The 18,286-nt window shown below is 36.5% G+C and overlaps 3 protein-coding genes across 5 annotated transcripts in view; all 3 read right to left on the bottom strand.

Annotated features, from left to right (window-relative positions):
* Positions 1 to 18,286, bottom strand: part of LOC124450292 (receptor-type tyrosine-protein phosphatase F-like) — a 52,982-nt gene that overhangs the window by 407 nt on the left and 34,289 nt on the right. The window lies entirely within an intron of this gene.
* Positions 1 to 18,286, bottom strand: part of LOC124450299 (ubiquitin carboxyl-terminal hydrolase 14-like) — an 86,059-nt gene that overhangs the window by 48,215 nt on the left and 19,558 nt on the right. The window lies entirely within an intron of this gene.
* On the bottom strand, positions 1,413 to 17,900 carry LOC124450300 (ubiquitin carboxyl-terminal hydrolase 14-like). The gene is made up of 7 exons (XM_047000941.1): positions 17,834 to 17,900; positions 16,234 to 16,376; positions 15,959 to 16,093; positions 13,817 to 13,907; positions 7,339 to 7,446; positions 2,569 to 2,643; positions 1,413 to 1,716 (listed from the first exon to the last, which is right to left on the bottom strand). Exons 4-7 carry the CDS (start codon positions 13,866 to 13,868, stop codon positions 1,646 to 1,648), a joined length of 306 nt encoding a protein of 101 aa, XP_046856897.1. The 5' UTR covers positions 13,869 to 13,907; positions 15,959 to 16,093; positions 16,234 to 16,376; positions 17,834 to 17,900; the 3' UTR covers positions 1,413 to 1,645.

The raw sequence follows: 18,286 nt of genomic DNA, 5'->3' as shown, positions 1-18,286 counted from the left end.
GGAAATTCAGTTCAAAATAATAATTGCCATCTGCAGCAGGAGCACACCATGAACTACCACTGGATATTCTTGCTTTAGAAGCACTACGACTCTTTGGGAAGGCAGTAAACCAAGAATCTGGGAATTTTTCTGGGTTTTTTAATAGAGGATTATCACAAACATGACCTTAAATAGAAAATGGATTTTGTTGAAATTCATTACAACATTAGAACTGGTTTGATTTGATAGAGAGCAATGATGCAATCCCATATTGTTCTCCATTCACAAAAAGTCGCAAAAATTAAAAATTGTTGTCTGAAGAAAGAGAAAGAGAGAGAGAGCACAAGAAGTATTTGAGGAATACGCCTGATTTTGCAATGGTTTTATTAAATAAGGTTAAATTCCAGTTGGAATCAAGCCAGCTATGACAAGAAAACGTAAGTATCTTGTCTAATAACAGCAATACGGTAGCGATATAAATTCCATTAAAGAGTGAACGTTAATCATCGTGCAGAGCAATGACAATTGGACATTTTTTGAAGCACGAAATGAACTAGCAAGAATATAATTAATTTAATCCCCAGTATTCGCAGCAACCCTGTTTGAATTATTCAATATCCAAGAGTAGCAATAGTTTATATTTTGATATATTTGTAAATGAATAATTGTGAAATTCTCCAAGTTAGCGTAAAATACAGTGACACCACGATGACAGATGTAAGTCTTGATGATTGAGGTAAGTCATGATGCTTAACAAAAGACAGATGTAAGTTGAGAACACAAAAGTAACACATTTATTCCTTAAATTCTTCGCTCAAAACTTTTTCTAACGTCATACAAATGTGTCCTACAATACGTTGAATAGAAGAGGTACACAAAATTCAGTACTTGACATTGGCAAGTACTCATGTGTATAATGTAACCTCAAGTACTCATGTGTATAGTGTACGGTGAAGTACTCATGTGTATAGTGTATAGTCAAGTACTCACGTGTATAGTGTACGGTCAAGTACTCATGTGTATAGTGTACGGTGAAGTACTCATGTGTATAGTGTATAGTCAAGTACTCACGTGTATAGTGTACGGTCAAGTACTCACGTGTATAGTTTACGGTCAAGTACTCATGTGTATAGTGTACCCTCAAGTATACATGTCAATCAACAGAACGTCTCATCGTTATTTTCTAAATCAATGTTGTCCTACAACAATATGTTTACAAAATCTTTGTGTTTGAGAGTAACAACCAATGAAAACTTTAAACATACAACATAAGTATTTGTAAACTCTAAATGATAAAAAAAAATTGCTTACCTGTTTTTTAAAGACAAGAAAAGCAAAACTAAAAGCAAAACTTTGTCGTTCGCCATTTAAAAAAAAGGTTACAATTTGCATGCCTTCATCGAAATGAATTTGTAAAAAATCGAAAAACGCAATTTCTCCATGTACAAATAATCAAATCTTTAAAATACAAATCTTTTTTTGACAATTGTCAATTGACCAGCGTATAAACTTAACTGTCTCGATGACACTGAAGAAAATACTGCAGTGTTGATTTGAAACAAATTACTCAACAGGAGATTTTAAGATGATATCAACCCATAGACATATCGGCACAATACCGCATTCTTTAAAGGTACAAAATCCACTTCTTCTTAAGATCACGTGATCACGAAGATTCTTTAATGATTTCTAGTCTTCTCGGCCCGTATAGCAACACATATGCACAATGCCAGTCACCTAAAGGAGAAACAGCCTTAACCAAGGATCATTAAAATAAAGCAGACATTCAAATAAAATCAAAGCTATTTTCTATGACATAGAAGTGGGGTGTTGCAATTGTAGAAGACTATCTGCGATAGACTATTTCTGTTGGGAAAGACGTCTTTCGTGCAAAGTATATACATGTTTATTTGATTTTATGGAATGCACGTTAATGCTACTTTAATCTTCCCTATTGTTATGCTATGCGGCATAAATAAACATTGATTTTCGACTAATATTCTTGATTATTCCTTCGCGCTAATGAATTTTCTAAACGACTATTGATAAGTCAAAGCGTAAATGGATAGTTCAATGTGCTCCAATGATGAGCAAATGATGTATTAAAATAGACTAGATTAAAATTATTTAAGAAATAAAAGATTTTTACTGTGTTTGCACAGGCTTATGAAAACCGAGGAGACCTTTGGGAGAACTCGAGAGAAGATCAGTGCAAGCCCGAGACCGAAGGTCGAGGGTTGCACATGCTCGAGATTTTGTTTCGCTTTCGTTTCAACGTCTCAATTGACGATGAAACCCACGCAAAATAAGTCTTTTCCTAGCTGAAAAGTTTTAGCCGGCATGAAGAAAGGTAACATTATATTTGAAAGAATGTCTAGACATTGTGATACGATATTGATTGCAATATATATAAAGATTGCAATATCATTGAGAGGCTCTAACTCAAACACAAAAAGAAGCAAAAACATGATCATAAAGCATTGACAAAATTTTCAAAGAACCCTTACTCTAAATTCAACTAAAACTTCAGCAGCAGATACCTAACACAATGATAATCACCATTAAAACTTAAGCAGAGGATGATCTTACCTCCCCCGGATAATTTCAAAACATCTTCTTCAGTAATGTGCGTTATTTTATCGTCGTCGCACTTAATCCAAGAGTCTAAAATATACAGTAAATGGTTTGAATCCGGGGGGAGTATAGCTACATGTTTGTGGATGTAGATAGAGCCCTGAGAAAGACTCTTGTTGTTGAATGATGACTAAAGTTTCGACAACCTTAGCGGGAGTCATCTTCATCTGAGGTAGTCGAAACGTCAGTCAACACCAAAAACAACAGTCACTCTCAAGAGTCTAAAATATATAAACAGAACATAAAAATGCATTGCGTTCCCTGCAAAATTAGTTACAGACATTGATTACACAACTTAAGCGCATGTTTTCATACTCAAAAGTCGGACTAAATTACGATTGAAAAAAAAACAGAAACTAAAGGTGGAAGTAGAAGCGTTCGCCCCACCTACCACGTGTAAACTAACACCTGTCATTTCAAGACATGATTAATGATATTAAACGGACGTTTTCTGCCCACACAGATTTATTTAATATAAGACCAATGCAAGGATTCCCACTTCATTCCACGTCCATCGTTTCTACGTTTTTACTTCATCATTCTCTTCGTTTCAAAAGTTTTTCACAAAAATGGCTTTGAGTTGGAGGTTTTCTGTCATGTTCTGCTTCAGTGTATTAGATCTGGGTAAGTTGTTGGAATTTAAATCATCACGAACAAGTGAACACTTTTTGGTAGAAATTCACTCAACTTGTCGTGAAGTTCTTTTGTCTTGAAGTTACTGTGATTTGAAATGATGACGCCACAGTTGATGCAAAAACAGCAAACGGACATTTTAGATTCTTTATTCAATGATTTTTTAATACGTAACTCGTGTTTGCATGAGACTTGTCTCTACGCAAACAAATACTTGGTTTCAACTTAAATCATATCAACTTTCACAAAACGGCGCTCAATGCTTCAAACGTGACTAACTTCAACATATTTCATTACACTCAGTAATAAAACAATTACTTCGTAGCTAAAATACATCAATCCTAACTAAGCAGTTTCTTTTGCCTTGACCACAACGTAATCATCCCAGTGAATTAAAACTGGCGCTCATTCTCGAAAGTAACCGCCCCCTTGAGCCCCCCCCCCACGCACACATAGTAACCGCCCCGTAAAAGAATTCCCCCTTAATGGAACCACCCCCCTAAAAGGAACCACCTTACAAAACAAAGTTTTTTCGAATAAGTAAAAATAGACTGTCAAATTTCATTTAGCAATTTCCTAAAGAGTTCTTACAAGAACAAATGATGAGATAGAGCGTTTATAATCGAATTTCCTTCTTTAGCTTGTCAAAGTGTAGTTTCAAAATCGTTGTTCGTCAGTCAAAATGGCGCAGATTTTCCATCGTGTGGTTTTAGAAATCGTCCTTGTCGAACGATCAGACAAGCCATAACGATTGCAAGGCCTGGTGAGAAGATTCTCATTGAATATGCGCACAAGCCATATGACGAATGCCAAGATTCAAGAACAGTTACATATCTTAACAAGTCCCTAACGTTCATCGGTCACAAAGGCAAACCGACAGTTGAATGCAAAAGAGGAGCTCAATTATTCAAAATACCATCACTGAATGAAAAGATCACCATAAACACGACGAATTTGATTCTGATATCTTCAAACTCGGTCATTCGCTGCGATAAACGATCAAGATTCGCACTTTACATCAGGAACTGCGTTTTCCGAGTTTCCAATACAGCAATCGCAGCAAAATCAGCTCACGATTGTTCCATCACGATCCTCAAGAGTACTTTTATGGTCGTACGTACCCATCGGCGTCAATGAGTTGTCTAAATCTAACAGCACATCTTGTCGACAGTACGTTTCGCGCCAGTCCTGTCTCTCTTCGAACAATTATGGAAAAAGACACTCTACGTTCAACATACGACCGTTTTCGTGTCAAACTGTCATTTTCATGGCGAGCAAAGAAAATGTGCGGATCGCTTCTACAAATATTGCCAATGGCAGTCTATAGTAATGTCACAATTGTAAGCAGCAAATTCACAGATCATTTTGGAATATGCACTGGAACTAAAACAGGAAATACGCTTTATATCAAGGGGAACAAGTTCGCAAAGAAACGAAAACAAACGCTTATTCATCTAAATAACCTAACACTAAAGACAACCGTTGCACAGGAACAATACTTCGACTTGAGCCGCTGCAAAAAGTAGATATCTTTGATGTTGTTGTTTCTAATTCGTTATTTGAAAACACATCATCCGTTTTGTACGTATATTTTTATCGTTCGCGTGGTGGCCTTCGAGGCAAAGCTGTACGTTTCGTCAACAACACTTTCATAAACACGCATAAATATCGCTCAAGTCGTTTTAACAATCTCCATTTAAATCCTGGAAAATTTCTGTTCACAAAATGCACGTTTATCGATAACTATGGCGGAAATGAGCCCAACGATGCTGTCATTGTCGTCTCTTCATACAGTGTTGCCGTTATATTTAGAGACTGTTATTTCGAGAACTCGAATCCTGCATCGTCCTCGACGCTAATCTTCTCACAAAAAAAGAACTTCGTGCTGTTTCAAAAAAACAACACGTTTAATATCACCGCGACGCAACGTGAACTAAACGTCATCGCGTACATTTTCACGAAGCCCGATAAAGTACGTCGTTTCCGTCTTCAGGACAACTTCAAGATCCTTTGTCCCTACGGATATGTGATGTCCAAAAAGATGTTTTGCCACGAGGTCAAAAATAAGGCATACGTTGAATGCAACGAGTTCGTGGTAAAATGTAAACCATGTCAGCGGAATACTTATTCGGTAAGTCGTGCGATACTTCATAACAATATCACCAACAGTATCAATTGTCAGGACTGCGCGAATGGCGGTCAATGTTACAATGGTCACCTGACAGCAAAGCCAAACTACTGGGGATATAAAGTCAACCAATCAGTCCGTTTCATACAATGCCCACACGGTTACTGTTGCCAAGGCAATGACTGCGTCACATACAGTAGTTGCCATGGAAAGAGACACGGTAAAATTTGCGGGGAATGCCCGCATGGCATGTCGGTATCGTTGTTTTCTGCAGCATGCATTCCAAACGCTAACTGCGGTCATTATGATGCTATTCTCTTTGGCCTCGGCTACATTATTGTTTATTTAGTGTTTTTTCTCTACCATAAAGAAATAATTCGATTTGTCAAGCGAATTTTTTTCACTTCTTCGAAAGAAACCAACAGCGGAATGCTGAAGATCGTATTCTACTATTACCAGATCAGCCGTTTCTTGGCGAGTCCAACTAATTTTGAATCCGGGCAAACAGCGATGACGGAAGTACGTAATAAGATCGGAGAAATTTTCAACTTCATCATCATGAGTATTCAATTCCTGGAATGTCCAATTCGTGACCTTAATGACGTCACAAAACAAACAATCCTTCACTCGCTGGGCTACGTCCTTCTCACATTTCTTGCCGTGCTGTTCACGGCAACAATTTTAAAGAATTTCGTCTGTAAACGCTTTAAATCTTACACGTCACGAGACATCCCGTTTTCCATCGAGACTGATGCAAGAGACGACGGAAAAGACCAAAGTTTCGAGGCGCGCATTGCTTCAGCATATACGCTCATCTCCCTCCTTATGTACGCATCATCCACTCAACTCTGTTTATCCTTGCTGCATTGTGTTCCATTGGATGATGAGCAAGTTCTCCACATTAACGGCAACGTTAAATGTTATCAGCTATATCAATATATTTTCCTGGCATATTTCATAACATCCATACTGCCGTTTTGTCTTGTTCCTGTTCTCGGATCGCATCTTCTACGACTCGAAGAGATCACCGTCAAGCACTTCTGTATCGCTGGCCTCTTCCCTCTACCCTTCTGCTGCTATTGGCTGTATCTATTCACAAGGATACGCGGTTTCACGAGAATGGGATACGACCATACGATGCAGGATATATGTGAGATAAACACGAACAATGAAGAAACAAACATCGAATGTCATACCGCAAAGAGTACGAACAGTATTTCTAGGATACTTCATGTCTTACAGGGTCCATTCAGACTTTATAAAGCCGATGAATGTTCCACAACTTCGCGCATACCGTGGGAAGGATTTCTCATCTTTCGTAGACTGGTTTTAATTGTCGTGCTGACTTTTCTCTACGATGTTAAATTACGAATGCTGGTCGCTTTAACGATCTGCGTGGCGATTTTGATATGTCACATGCTGTTGTTCCCCTTTCAGACCAAACGCGATAGTATCGTGGAGTCTATCTTTTTAGCTATACACGTTATTTTATGCGGGATCACTTTGGTCAAGACTCTTTATCATGAAGAAGGTAACGGTTCTTATAATGCGGAGAAACTCCTCGCGTTGGATGCAATACGAGATATAATAATACTTTCACCGATATTTATTATATTAATGGCTGTTGTTCTTTCACTTGTTATAAAGATCTCGAATGGATTAAAATGTTTTGCAACGGGCTTGTTTAGAAAAATAAAACGCACAGGAAATTGATGTAACGTTAGACTTGACCTTTACGAAAAAAGCTCGCAGAAACGAGACATATGTTGACAATATAAAAACAAAAGCGAAGCTCGCGAATCTTTTGTGTTTAAACGTTTGAATCGAGATGTTTATCAACCCGATGCAATATGTTTAGTACCTAAGGTCAGATGGGGTTGAAGAAAGAAACTATAGTCCAATGATATAAGACTTTACTCCCTATTACACCCTTTGATCTATGCAATATAATAACCTTTACTCACTGTTACTCCCTTTGATCCATGCCACATAATGACCAGATGACGATGATCGTCCTTGATGAGTCAGAACAGCTTGCAACTGGTAAAAACCACTGTTATTAGAGCCAGTGTCTGAAAATCAAACAAAGATTAGAAAGGTTCATGCATGGATAACGAGGGATCCGTTACTTCATACATGAATAGCATGGGTAATGTAATTCATGCATGGACGAGGAGGATAATCTACTACATGCATGGATGAAATGGGTAATGTAATTCATGCATGGATAAGAAGGGGTAATGCACTTCATGCATAGACAAAGAGGGTAATCTACTACAAGCATGGATAAAAGAGGTAATGGACTTTATGCAAGGATAGGGAGGGTAATCTACTAAATGCAAGGATAAGAAGGGGTAATGTACTTGATGTACGGTGACAGAATTCAAATTGAACACTGCTTATAATTTTTGTAATTCGAAAGAAATTTATGCATTTAAGGAACAATACTATTATTTTAAATATATCAGAAAAAGATTACATCAAGATAATATACAAAATTAAGTATGAACGATTTTAACGTATGAATCTACTGGTCATTAAACCAAAAGTAAAAAACTAAAAGTGACATTTTGTCGTTTCATCAAAGGCATCAGTTTTTACGACACAACGTTTTTCAAGAGCTATTTGTAAATGTTTCGGCTTAAGAATAGAAGCTGTATTCGTCATGTCAGCTTCCACTCTCTGATACTTCATGTTTACCAATGCCATTCCGTAACTATATAACATCCGGGAAATGACATCGAACACAACCATCTTCGCGAGAGTCTCTCCGACACAAACGCGACTGCCTGCCGAGAATGGAAGCGTCGAGAAAGGCGGCGGTGTCGAATAATTTCCACAGCTATTCAAAAATCGGGCTGGCCTAAAGACATGCGGGTCATGCCAAGTTCTTGCGTCATTATGAATAGCAGAGGCATTTACGATTACAGTCGTGTCTTTAGGAATGTGAAAACCGTTAATTTTTGCATCGGATGTTGCCCTATGTGGTAGAAGTAAAGGTACAATAGACCCATATCTTAACGTTTCTGTGATGCTTGCCCAGAGCAAAGGTAGTCGATGACGGTCGGAAAATGTCGGGGGAGAATCGGGGCCTTGAACTTGCATCATCTCTTCGTAAATCTGATCTTGTATATCTGAATGAAAAGCCAAGAGATACAGCCCCCACGTGATCACTGACGTCGAGGTTTCAATTCCCGCTAGAAAAATATCTTTTATCATACAAGTTATTTCTTCCTTCGTTAAAATGACGTCATTACTCTTACTATCCATGATGTCATCTGATTGCTTCTGAAACGCATGCGTCAAATCGTTGTCTTCCACTGGATTTGCGGTTTCGTGCTCCCCGTATATTCGCAAAACAATCGTGTCCAAAAGATTAGTGGCCGACTTAAGTTTAATCACGCTCTTCAAAGGCAATCTCCTAAGCAACGGGATGGCATCAATGAGGTTGCCAGGGGCAACATACTGCTGCACAACATCAAAGTTGTTCATGAGAGCATGGAATTCTGGGTCATCTTTGTCATATTTGAACCCAAATGTTATGGCACAAATGATGTTAGCAACACAATGGAATATATCTTGCGGGATGTTTCTTGGAGTGACCGTTTTTTCTCCCAGGTCAGCCAAAAGATCCTTTATGACGTCACAAGCCTTATTTTCAAGACTATTACCAAACGTCCTGTAAGCAGCATAAAATATTTTACGTTGTTTCTCCCAACGCTGAGAAATTTCTTTCGAAAAAGCGATATTCTTACCATCGTGACTAAACAAAATGGCCGCGTAAGGTAGATTCAACGGTCGTCCACCAAAAACAAATGATTGATTCACGAGTACCTCCCGAGCCATTTTCGAGCTGCTCACGACAAGCGCACGCTCGCTTCCGAAGTAGATTGTGATTAGATCGCCATATTTCTTAGCAAGCTTTGCCAAATCAATGTGAACGGTCGTACCAATCAGATTTAAGTTTCCCAGAAAGGGAAGAGGAAATGGACCAGGTGGCAAATCACGTGACGTGAAATGTGACCAATAGAAAAAGAGAATTCTTCAGAAAAAATATATCAAAATAATACCAACTAATACTTCGATCATGGCGCAAAACGATATCAGAAATGCTGTTAAGCGTTTTCTGAGAGTCTACGCGTGCCAACGCAAGATAATTGCAATGTGATCCGATTGAAGTTTCACTTTTTGGAGTGCAAAAAAACTCACGTTTCAAAAATCAATAACGTACAAATAATTCTTTGTCCAGGAGAGCACTTCATTCAGAAAACAAACGATGTAGTGAATAATCTTCTCCCCAACGATTTCAACTCGTATATTTTAAAGGCCTTTATATGGAACATTCGTCAAAACGCTATCAGTGAGTGTTGAAAAGGAAATAACGATTGTCCTCACTTTATCCAAAACACTTCTCCAAAATGAAGTCAACAGTGTCCAAATTGTTGCGATAATCGATTTATTGCGCGTACCACGAAATAACAACAATACACGGTTAGATTATTTACCTCGAAAAGAGGGCAACGCTCCACGTTAATGCTTTTCTTCGCCACGAATTAAGGTTTTACACAAAATGTGTACTTAAGTAGAATTTGTCAACCTTGATGCCAGTCCAAGAAGATTGTAAATATAAAATACGTTCGCTTGTTAACCAGACACGCTTCGTTACATACTTAATCTTTGGCAAAGTGGCAAAGCCATTATCGTAGCAGAAGTGATGACGCCAGACCGACACAATGTTGCATCATGGGCAATCAAAAGGACATAATTTTACTAACAGATTTGAGCCCCGTTTACACGACAACTGTCTTGGGCACGGCACGACTAAATTTTGGCACGCGGGCCACAAATACTGGCACGGCACTCTTAAATTTTGACGTGTAAACGGCTAAGTAGACGGCCCGCGTGCCAAAACATTTTGGCGGGCCGAGACCTTCTCCAGAGGTAGTCTCGGCACGCCAAAAACATGGCACGCGGGCCCAAATTTTTTACGCACGCGCATTATGAAGAAAGATGGCGGCTAAAACAAGAGGAAAGCAATGGTCGGACGAAGCAACACATTGTTTAATATCATTGTGGGCAGAGGAAACTATTCAAGTATCATTGGATGCATGCAAAAGTGCGCGGGCAACGTCTAACGTGTATAAAATATTGCTGGTGAGTCATTAAAGTAACTGTTCATTTATAATGTTTTTAATAAATATTAAAATATAAAGTGTGTGAATATGGAGACAAATACATAAATGCACAAACCATGCTGCAGTCTTAATGAAATATTAACATAGCATTTTCTGCCAGACGTTTTGAAACTGGATATACATGCATTCAGCTTATTAATTGGATATCATGATTCAATTCATTCAGCTTTATCATTAAATTTATATATGCCAAAGGATGCAATGATCGAATGAATTTTCAATCTTGCAGAAGTTATAATTGCCTATCCACTGCCTTCACTTGAACTAAAGTTTGAACGCAGTTGTTATTATTTATATGCCAATAATATAAAGCAATATATTATTCTGTGTTATTTTACAGTCTCAGTTGGAAGAAAATGGATATAAAGGGTTTACCTTAAAGGAATTGATAAATAAAATAAAGAAATTACGCCAGAGATATAGGAAAAAAAGAAAAAGCAATGTAGAGAAAAGCTTAGAGGCTATATTTGCAAAATTTGAACAGTCGTCAGCAGCTGAATTTGAAAGGTATTGAGCAAATCATGTACGAGTCTCAATATGAAACGCATATGTGCTGAGTAGGGATTTATTTACAGATTAATGCAAGGAATGAGGTACTGTATATTTCGATCGTGCATGAATATGTGTGTTGACATGTTGGCACCTCTCTGTGACTTGAGTTGACAAATGCAAAATTGTTAGAAAATGGTCTTGCTAAATTTAATATTTTAGGGAAAAAACCGAAAAATTACAAAATGATGATCGCATATGAAATTTTCTCGCGCATTTAAATATTACGACATTTTTGTTACTGGCATTGTAAATTGTCTTTAGGTATCAGAAGTTTGAACAGGATCGCATTGATAGAAAATGAATTTCGATTAAAACAAATTCAGCTTGAAAATGAGAGAAGAAGAGAGGAACGGGCACATGAGCTAAATATGATGCGTATGATGTTATCATCACCAGCTCAACAGCCTTCTGCTCCGATAAATGGTTACCAACAACATAATTATCATATTAGGTACAGTGTTGATCAATTTGGTTCTAAGTATATCCACGTGACAGCAGCGTTCAAAGTGATTCAAACACAGAAAAACCTTTTGCAATTGTAATACTTTGTTATCATTTAAACTGCTGATATTTCTTCATTATATTCGTTTTTTACCTGCTTTTCACTGAACAGGTGGACATGTTTTAAATATTTCAGTAACTGCTTTTAACAGGTTATGTCAGTCGTTTAACGGCACGATAACAAAATGCAGGGTCTTTACAACTTACAAGTGTCTTTCAAATTTAATTTTATTTGTTATTTCAATATTAACCTCATTCAAATGATTTTGGTAACAACATTTTGTGGAATTGTTGAATTCATGTAACGTTAAGTTTCAAACGAATATTAAAGAACTGTTTAAGAAAAATAGTTTGATAAAGCAGCACGAATATCGTGAGCATCTTCTGGTTCTATTTCATCAATTGGCACCACAACAAAAGCATCATCAACAATTTCTACCGAATCCCAGTCGGGCATGAATTCGTTCTTCTGAAGTTCACATATGTTATGTAAAATGCATGATGCATGAATAATATCGACTGAAGAAGCTACTTCCATATCTAGCCTTTTACTAAATCTTGAATAGCGTCCTTTCCATCTCCCAAATGTGTTTTCCACGGTCATTCTTGCACGACTAAGATGGTAGTTAAACTTCTTCTGTTCCTCAGTAGCCCCATTTTTAGGATACCCTTTTATCAACCACGACAAGAGAGGGTAAGCTGGGTCACCTAGGAGAAACGGTGCTATTTCCACTCCGCTAATTTCCTTCACAATGTCGGGAGGGAAAAGACGTTTCTTATTTCCATTTGAGAAAAGTGTAGAGTTAGAAAGAATTCGCGCATCATGGACGCTACCAGGCCATCCTATAACCACATCCAGGAACATGTAATTACAGTCAGCGACCGCTTGCATCACGATACTGTGAAAACCTCTACGATTCACGTACTCTATGTTGCTATTAGCTGGTGCTAATATTGGTATGTGCGTGCCATCTATTGCACCAGCACACATAGGAAAACCCCATTGCTCTTCGTAACCTTGCAAAACTTGAAAGAGGTCGTCTCCCTTAGGAAAAGTTGCTTTGGGAAAGTGCTTTATTATTGCACAGCTTACTTTTTAATGCACTGACACACTAATGAACGCGAGACGCCAAAAAGATTAGCAACAGTTCGATACTCTGCTGTACACGATAAATAATACAACGTTATGGCCAGGCGTCGTTTTGCAGAAACTGGATTACGCATGGGAGTAATTTTACGATCTATTTCTTGACGAACCCTGTTTGATATAAATTCAAACGTGCTTTTTGTCACGCGAAAATTTGCGTACCACAGTTCATCGTTGTAGAGTTCATCGACCATATCAAACCAAACTAGTGAACGTGGATGCATCCACAACAACCTTTCTCGTGGTTTATGCAAATAGGCCAGTACTGCTTTGATTAAGGCAAATCGACGCTTATTTCTCTTAAGACATGATACTCCTGAAGAAACGCAGCTTCTAAACCTCGTTTGAACGGTTTGCTGTTGTTTTCGGAAGTGCATATACCAAGCTAAAGCTATCTTTACCTTATCATTATGTAAGTTCGCCATGTTTGAAGTTTCGAATAATCCGCCAAATTTAATTTTTTTTGTCATCCGCCGACACTTATTTTTTGGGGCTCATACTTTATGCAGGCCGTTTTTATAAATCAGGCGTGCCTATTAAAAAAATGGCCCGCTTAAAAAACTGACGTGTAAACAAAGCGGACCTAATAAAAGACAGTGGCCCGCGTGCCAAAATTTAGTCGTGCCGTGCCCAAAACAGTTGTCGTGTAAACGGGGCTCAAAGCCTTTAGACGAGCCCAATAAGACTGGAAATACAAACGTGTTTGCTTGTTAAAAGATGCGCGCTTCATTTCATCTTTAATCTTTTGGCAAACCTTGCGACCATTATATGTTAAATGTTTTTTTGAAAGGAGGAAACGACAGAAAATATTCTTGAATCACAAAAATTCGGCCGTTCTGCCGACAATTTAAAAGTCAAATTTTTCTTTGATGTTTGTTTTAAAAGATATTTCAAAAATTTCAAGCAGTTTGCGTCATGAATTTATGAACTACGAATTACTGGCTGTGTTCCAAAACCATTTAAATAAAACCTAATAAATCGAATCTATTTCATGCAATCGATAGTTTCTTAATCTTAACTATCAAATCCAATTCTATAGTAACTTACCATCAGAAAACGAGTATGGTTGGTATTCCTTTATCTCAGAATCGACATCCATTTTATCAACACTAAATTTATTTCCCTCAAGCTTAGCTTTCTAAATACGTAAAAGCACAAACAATATATGTTAAAAAAAATTCGATCAAACAAAAATATTTTCTAAAGCGTATACGTAGATACACCATAATCAAAATCTTCAAGTACACTCGAGTACCCTCAGGTACCTTCAAGTACCCACTTCAACAGCTCCACACCTATTTTACCCCACCTCACCCTTTTAATGATCACACATTTGAAAGATAGCAAAAAACAAACCCTTGACATACATTCACATCCAAGTCTCTGAACAACAAGATTATGTGCATTAAGCATGGACTTTGTCAGGTTCTCAGACGACATTGCATAAGGAATGGGGATTGAGTATTTCAAAAAAAGTAATATTGAAGCATGTGAATTACATATAAAATGCGAAAACAATTTGTGTAAAAATTTACTTAGTCCCCAGCCTATTTTTATTTAGCCTCCCGCCTTTACTAATCCCCACTTGAAAGATAACAATAAATCCCACAGGGAGAGGGGGGTAAAGAAAAAAAATAAAACATTATTGGTATCCTCAAGTACTCAAGTTTATAGTGTATCCTCAAGTACTCATGTGTATAGTGTATCCTCAAGTACTCATGCGTATAGTGTATCCTCAAGTACTCATGTGTATAGTGTATCCTCAAGTACTCATGCGTATAGTGTATCCTCAAGTACTCATGTGTATAGTGTATCCTCAAGTACTCATGTGTATAGTGTATCCTTAAGTACTCATGTGTATAGTGTATCCTCAAGTACTCATGTGTAGTGTATCCTCAAGTACTCATGTGTATAGTGTATCCTCAAGTACTCATGTGTATAGTGTATTCTCAAGTGCTCATGTTTATAGTGTATCCTCAAGTACTCATGTGTATAGTGCATCCTCAAGTATTTATGTTGTAAGTTTGTCCTCGGTACTCATTGTATAGTGTATCCTCAAAGTACTCATGATGAGTGTATCGTAGATCAAGTAAAACAAAATTTTATAGTGTACCGTCATGTAAAACATTTTAAAGAGTTTCATTAGTAGTTATGTATGAGTATTTTCAAAACACATGTGTATAGTGTATCCTTAAGTACTCATGTGTATAGTGTATCCTCAAGTACTCATGTGTATAGTGTATCCTTACAGACAAGATTTTCGAAGCATTTGGGAATATTTTCCCTTGCAGGTAACCAAATGTCAAGCCTGCAACGAAAACAACCGTGCATCAATTAACATAGAAAGCCTGCAAATTTGTCTTGCTATGTAAATAATCTTTACTAACTGTATTAAAACAACAGATTTCTAAAGAAACAATGCAGATGATTTACAAAGCACAACCAAATATGAGGGTATTATACGTTACTGAGAGCAAAGTTCGAATACAAGGACGATATTTAAAGTCGAAATTCGGTAACTTCCATACAACATACGATGATCATGAATAGCGTTGGACGATTATCAAAATAAACAGCGCATGATTAATTTTTAGGAAATTATTACGATATTCGATAATATCGCGATAAATACGATAACAAAATGCACCACATTGTTTTTAAATTTTGATCAATAAAATGAACTAAACATAATCAACAAAGTAACTAAAGTTTTATGATAGTTACTCAATATTCAATAACAGTTACCGGATGACACAAATGCAGCGGGCACACAGCGCAAGCAAAGCATGCAATTTCATTGTTTAGCGCATCAATACATAAATATCAGTGACTTAGTCTAGCTTTTGTACTTTATATCGTATTAATTTGGTAAATTTATGTTTGAGCTACGTTTTCCGGAAATAAAAGAATCATTTGGGTTCTATAAAGCTAAATGTACATACAGGCAAAGCAATATCATGATAGTCATCAAGCATGACAATAACTTCGATAAATCGATTTATCGAAATATCACAACCCTAATCATAAATGTGTCAAAGTGTTGGTAAACATCAAAATCCCTTTCAAACATGAATTCAATAATAAAAATTTTTATGGTCTATTTTGTAGTGGCTGCATAGTCCATTAATGAAAATAGCGCTGGGTGTTGATGCAATTGGGGCTTCAAGAGAATAATAAAGACAAGCTTACCGCTGTTTCAACGAACTGTGGCGTCTATTCTGGATCAGCTTGATGCATTGGAACGCATTAATCGCTTGGACAGTTTTGACTCGGTCGACAAGATTTGAGATAGCAATATAGGTACCACAGTGACCTGCTCCGTCACTGGATTAAGAAAATAAATATTTTTGTGTTTGTTGCAAAATTCTTGTAGAGATCTTCACTTAGACCTTAAACCGCCAAATTATAACCACGAGAGCGACGAGGTTAATCACTTGCTAATATTTGAGTCACACGTGTTTTACCTGCATATAACAATGACAGGTCTATTTACATCAGCAGCTCTTTGTGAATGTTCAACTTTAGATAAAATTTCCACCATACTGTGAACATCTTTAGAAACATCATGAACCGGCCACGATATGTCATGAATCACGGACCATACGACCTTTTTTAATATCCTAAGAAACAAAAAATAAATAAATGTAACAAATCATTTACTCATAAAGACATTCTTTAGAAATCTATTGTTCTTACGGTCAGTAAACACAAAAATATTTGCTGCAACTGCGTAAAAACACTATTGATATTGCGCATTTAATAAATACGACGGGGTTTTTTAAAAGAAGCATTTCACAATAACAAAACTAATCGTAATCTCAACGTTCACGTTTTCGTTTTAACACTATATTCCGCCTGTAATTACACTCATAAATTAGTTCCAACCAGTATTTCATTTTAATATTTATAATCTACTGATAATTGTATCACTGCATCATATTACTCTTATATAAAATTATCATGCATATACATAATATTCTTATTATACTGAAGATGCAATCATAAGATGTTGAAACACATTTATTTTAAAACAACTCGTCGTATTTATTAAATGCAAAAAATATTTGCATAGCGAGAGTAAAGTCAGACTGACTACGCTACTGCATAAACATATACATATGAACTTTGTATGAAAGAGAAGTGTATTGATTTATTTGCAACCAATTATTTAAAGCAGAGATTTAAATATGTTTATAGAAATTTCTTTTATCCGAATGATTCTGACTTTTCTCTTATAGAAACGTATTGATTGTAGGCACGTTTCTGATTTTTCCTTTAAGATAATGAATATTTTATTGTTTTATTGCAGGTATGTCGAAGCCTGTAATTGAATGTTGAATCTTCTTTAATGATGAACAAATGGTGTAAAAGCACAACAAAGAAGTATCAAAAGACCAGTTGCTAAAAATACTATCTTCACACAATTATAAAAGTAACTAGTATGGAATGAAGATACTGGACTGGATTACTTTGACTTTAATTTTTATATACAGCTATACAACCATTGTAATTATACAAAAAATCACTCCACACAAAGACTGGAACACATAATGACTTAAGTTTCAACATCAGATCACTTTTTAAAGGACACTAATCACCAGACAAAAATATATTAAAACTTTTTACATTGATCATATCAGATAAGGCGACTCACAATTTTGATATCTGGAATTCAACTCTAAGATTCACTTCTTGAAGACATCAAATATAAAACCACAGATCATACCAAAAACTTTTTGATCTACATATCAAATTGCCTGTGATTCTTGGTTTTCTAATTTATTCGTATAAATGTAATTTAGAGAAACTACAACGTATAATTCTAATTTAATTCGATGCCGCATCAGCAAAAATAAAAGGAAAAATACGAATAGCACACAAATACAGGCATGGAGAATATTTTGTCGTCTGCTGAGTCTTTGTTATTCGGCTTTGTCTCAAAACATGGTGACTAATGATTGTCAATTTCAAAAGGTCAACTTAACGCCAACGAAGTACAAAGTGAAAAAAAATGTAATGAAATATTTAAGAACTGACAATTAATATTGAAAAGGAATTCAATACCTTTTTGATGACAAAATTTCGTCCGTAACCACAAGACTATCCAAATTCTTACTATCCGCCATATTGCATGACATCATTTAAACCAGTGAACTCAATATTTAAATAACTGGAATGAAAGCATAAGCCAAAATTGAAACCAGTTAGGCAATTGCGCTTCATGATTTGTACATCTTGTAAAATTTTGTGTCATTGCTTCAAAGCCATGTCTTCTTTTCTGTTAATCACCAATCTAAGCCGAAGCACAACGTTAACTAGCATTTGCAGTCAAATCATTAAGGAAATTTAATTTACCCGATCATTTTGAATGTTTAAAATGAATATTATCATGACGATATAAAGCAAAACAGGAAAGGACAAGAACAGCACCATCTTATTAACACTAACAAAATCAACTCCATCCACTAAAACTCCTTGTTTCTCACGTTAGGTAAATTCATGTGATGAACGACTATA

This window comes from Xenia sp. Carnegie-2017, unplaced genomic scaffold, assembly GCF_021976095.1.
Source record: "Xenia sp. Carnegie-2017 unplaced genomic scaffold, XeniaSp_v1 HiC_scaffold_24, whole genome shotgun sequence".
In the NCBI taxonomy this organism is placed as follows: domain Eukaryota; kingdom Metazoa; phylum Cnidaria; class Anthozoa; order Malacalcyonacea; family Xeniidae; genus Xenia; species Xenia sp. Carnegie-2017.
This window is presented reverse-complemented; position numbering and strand designations above follow the sequence as displayed.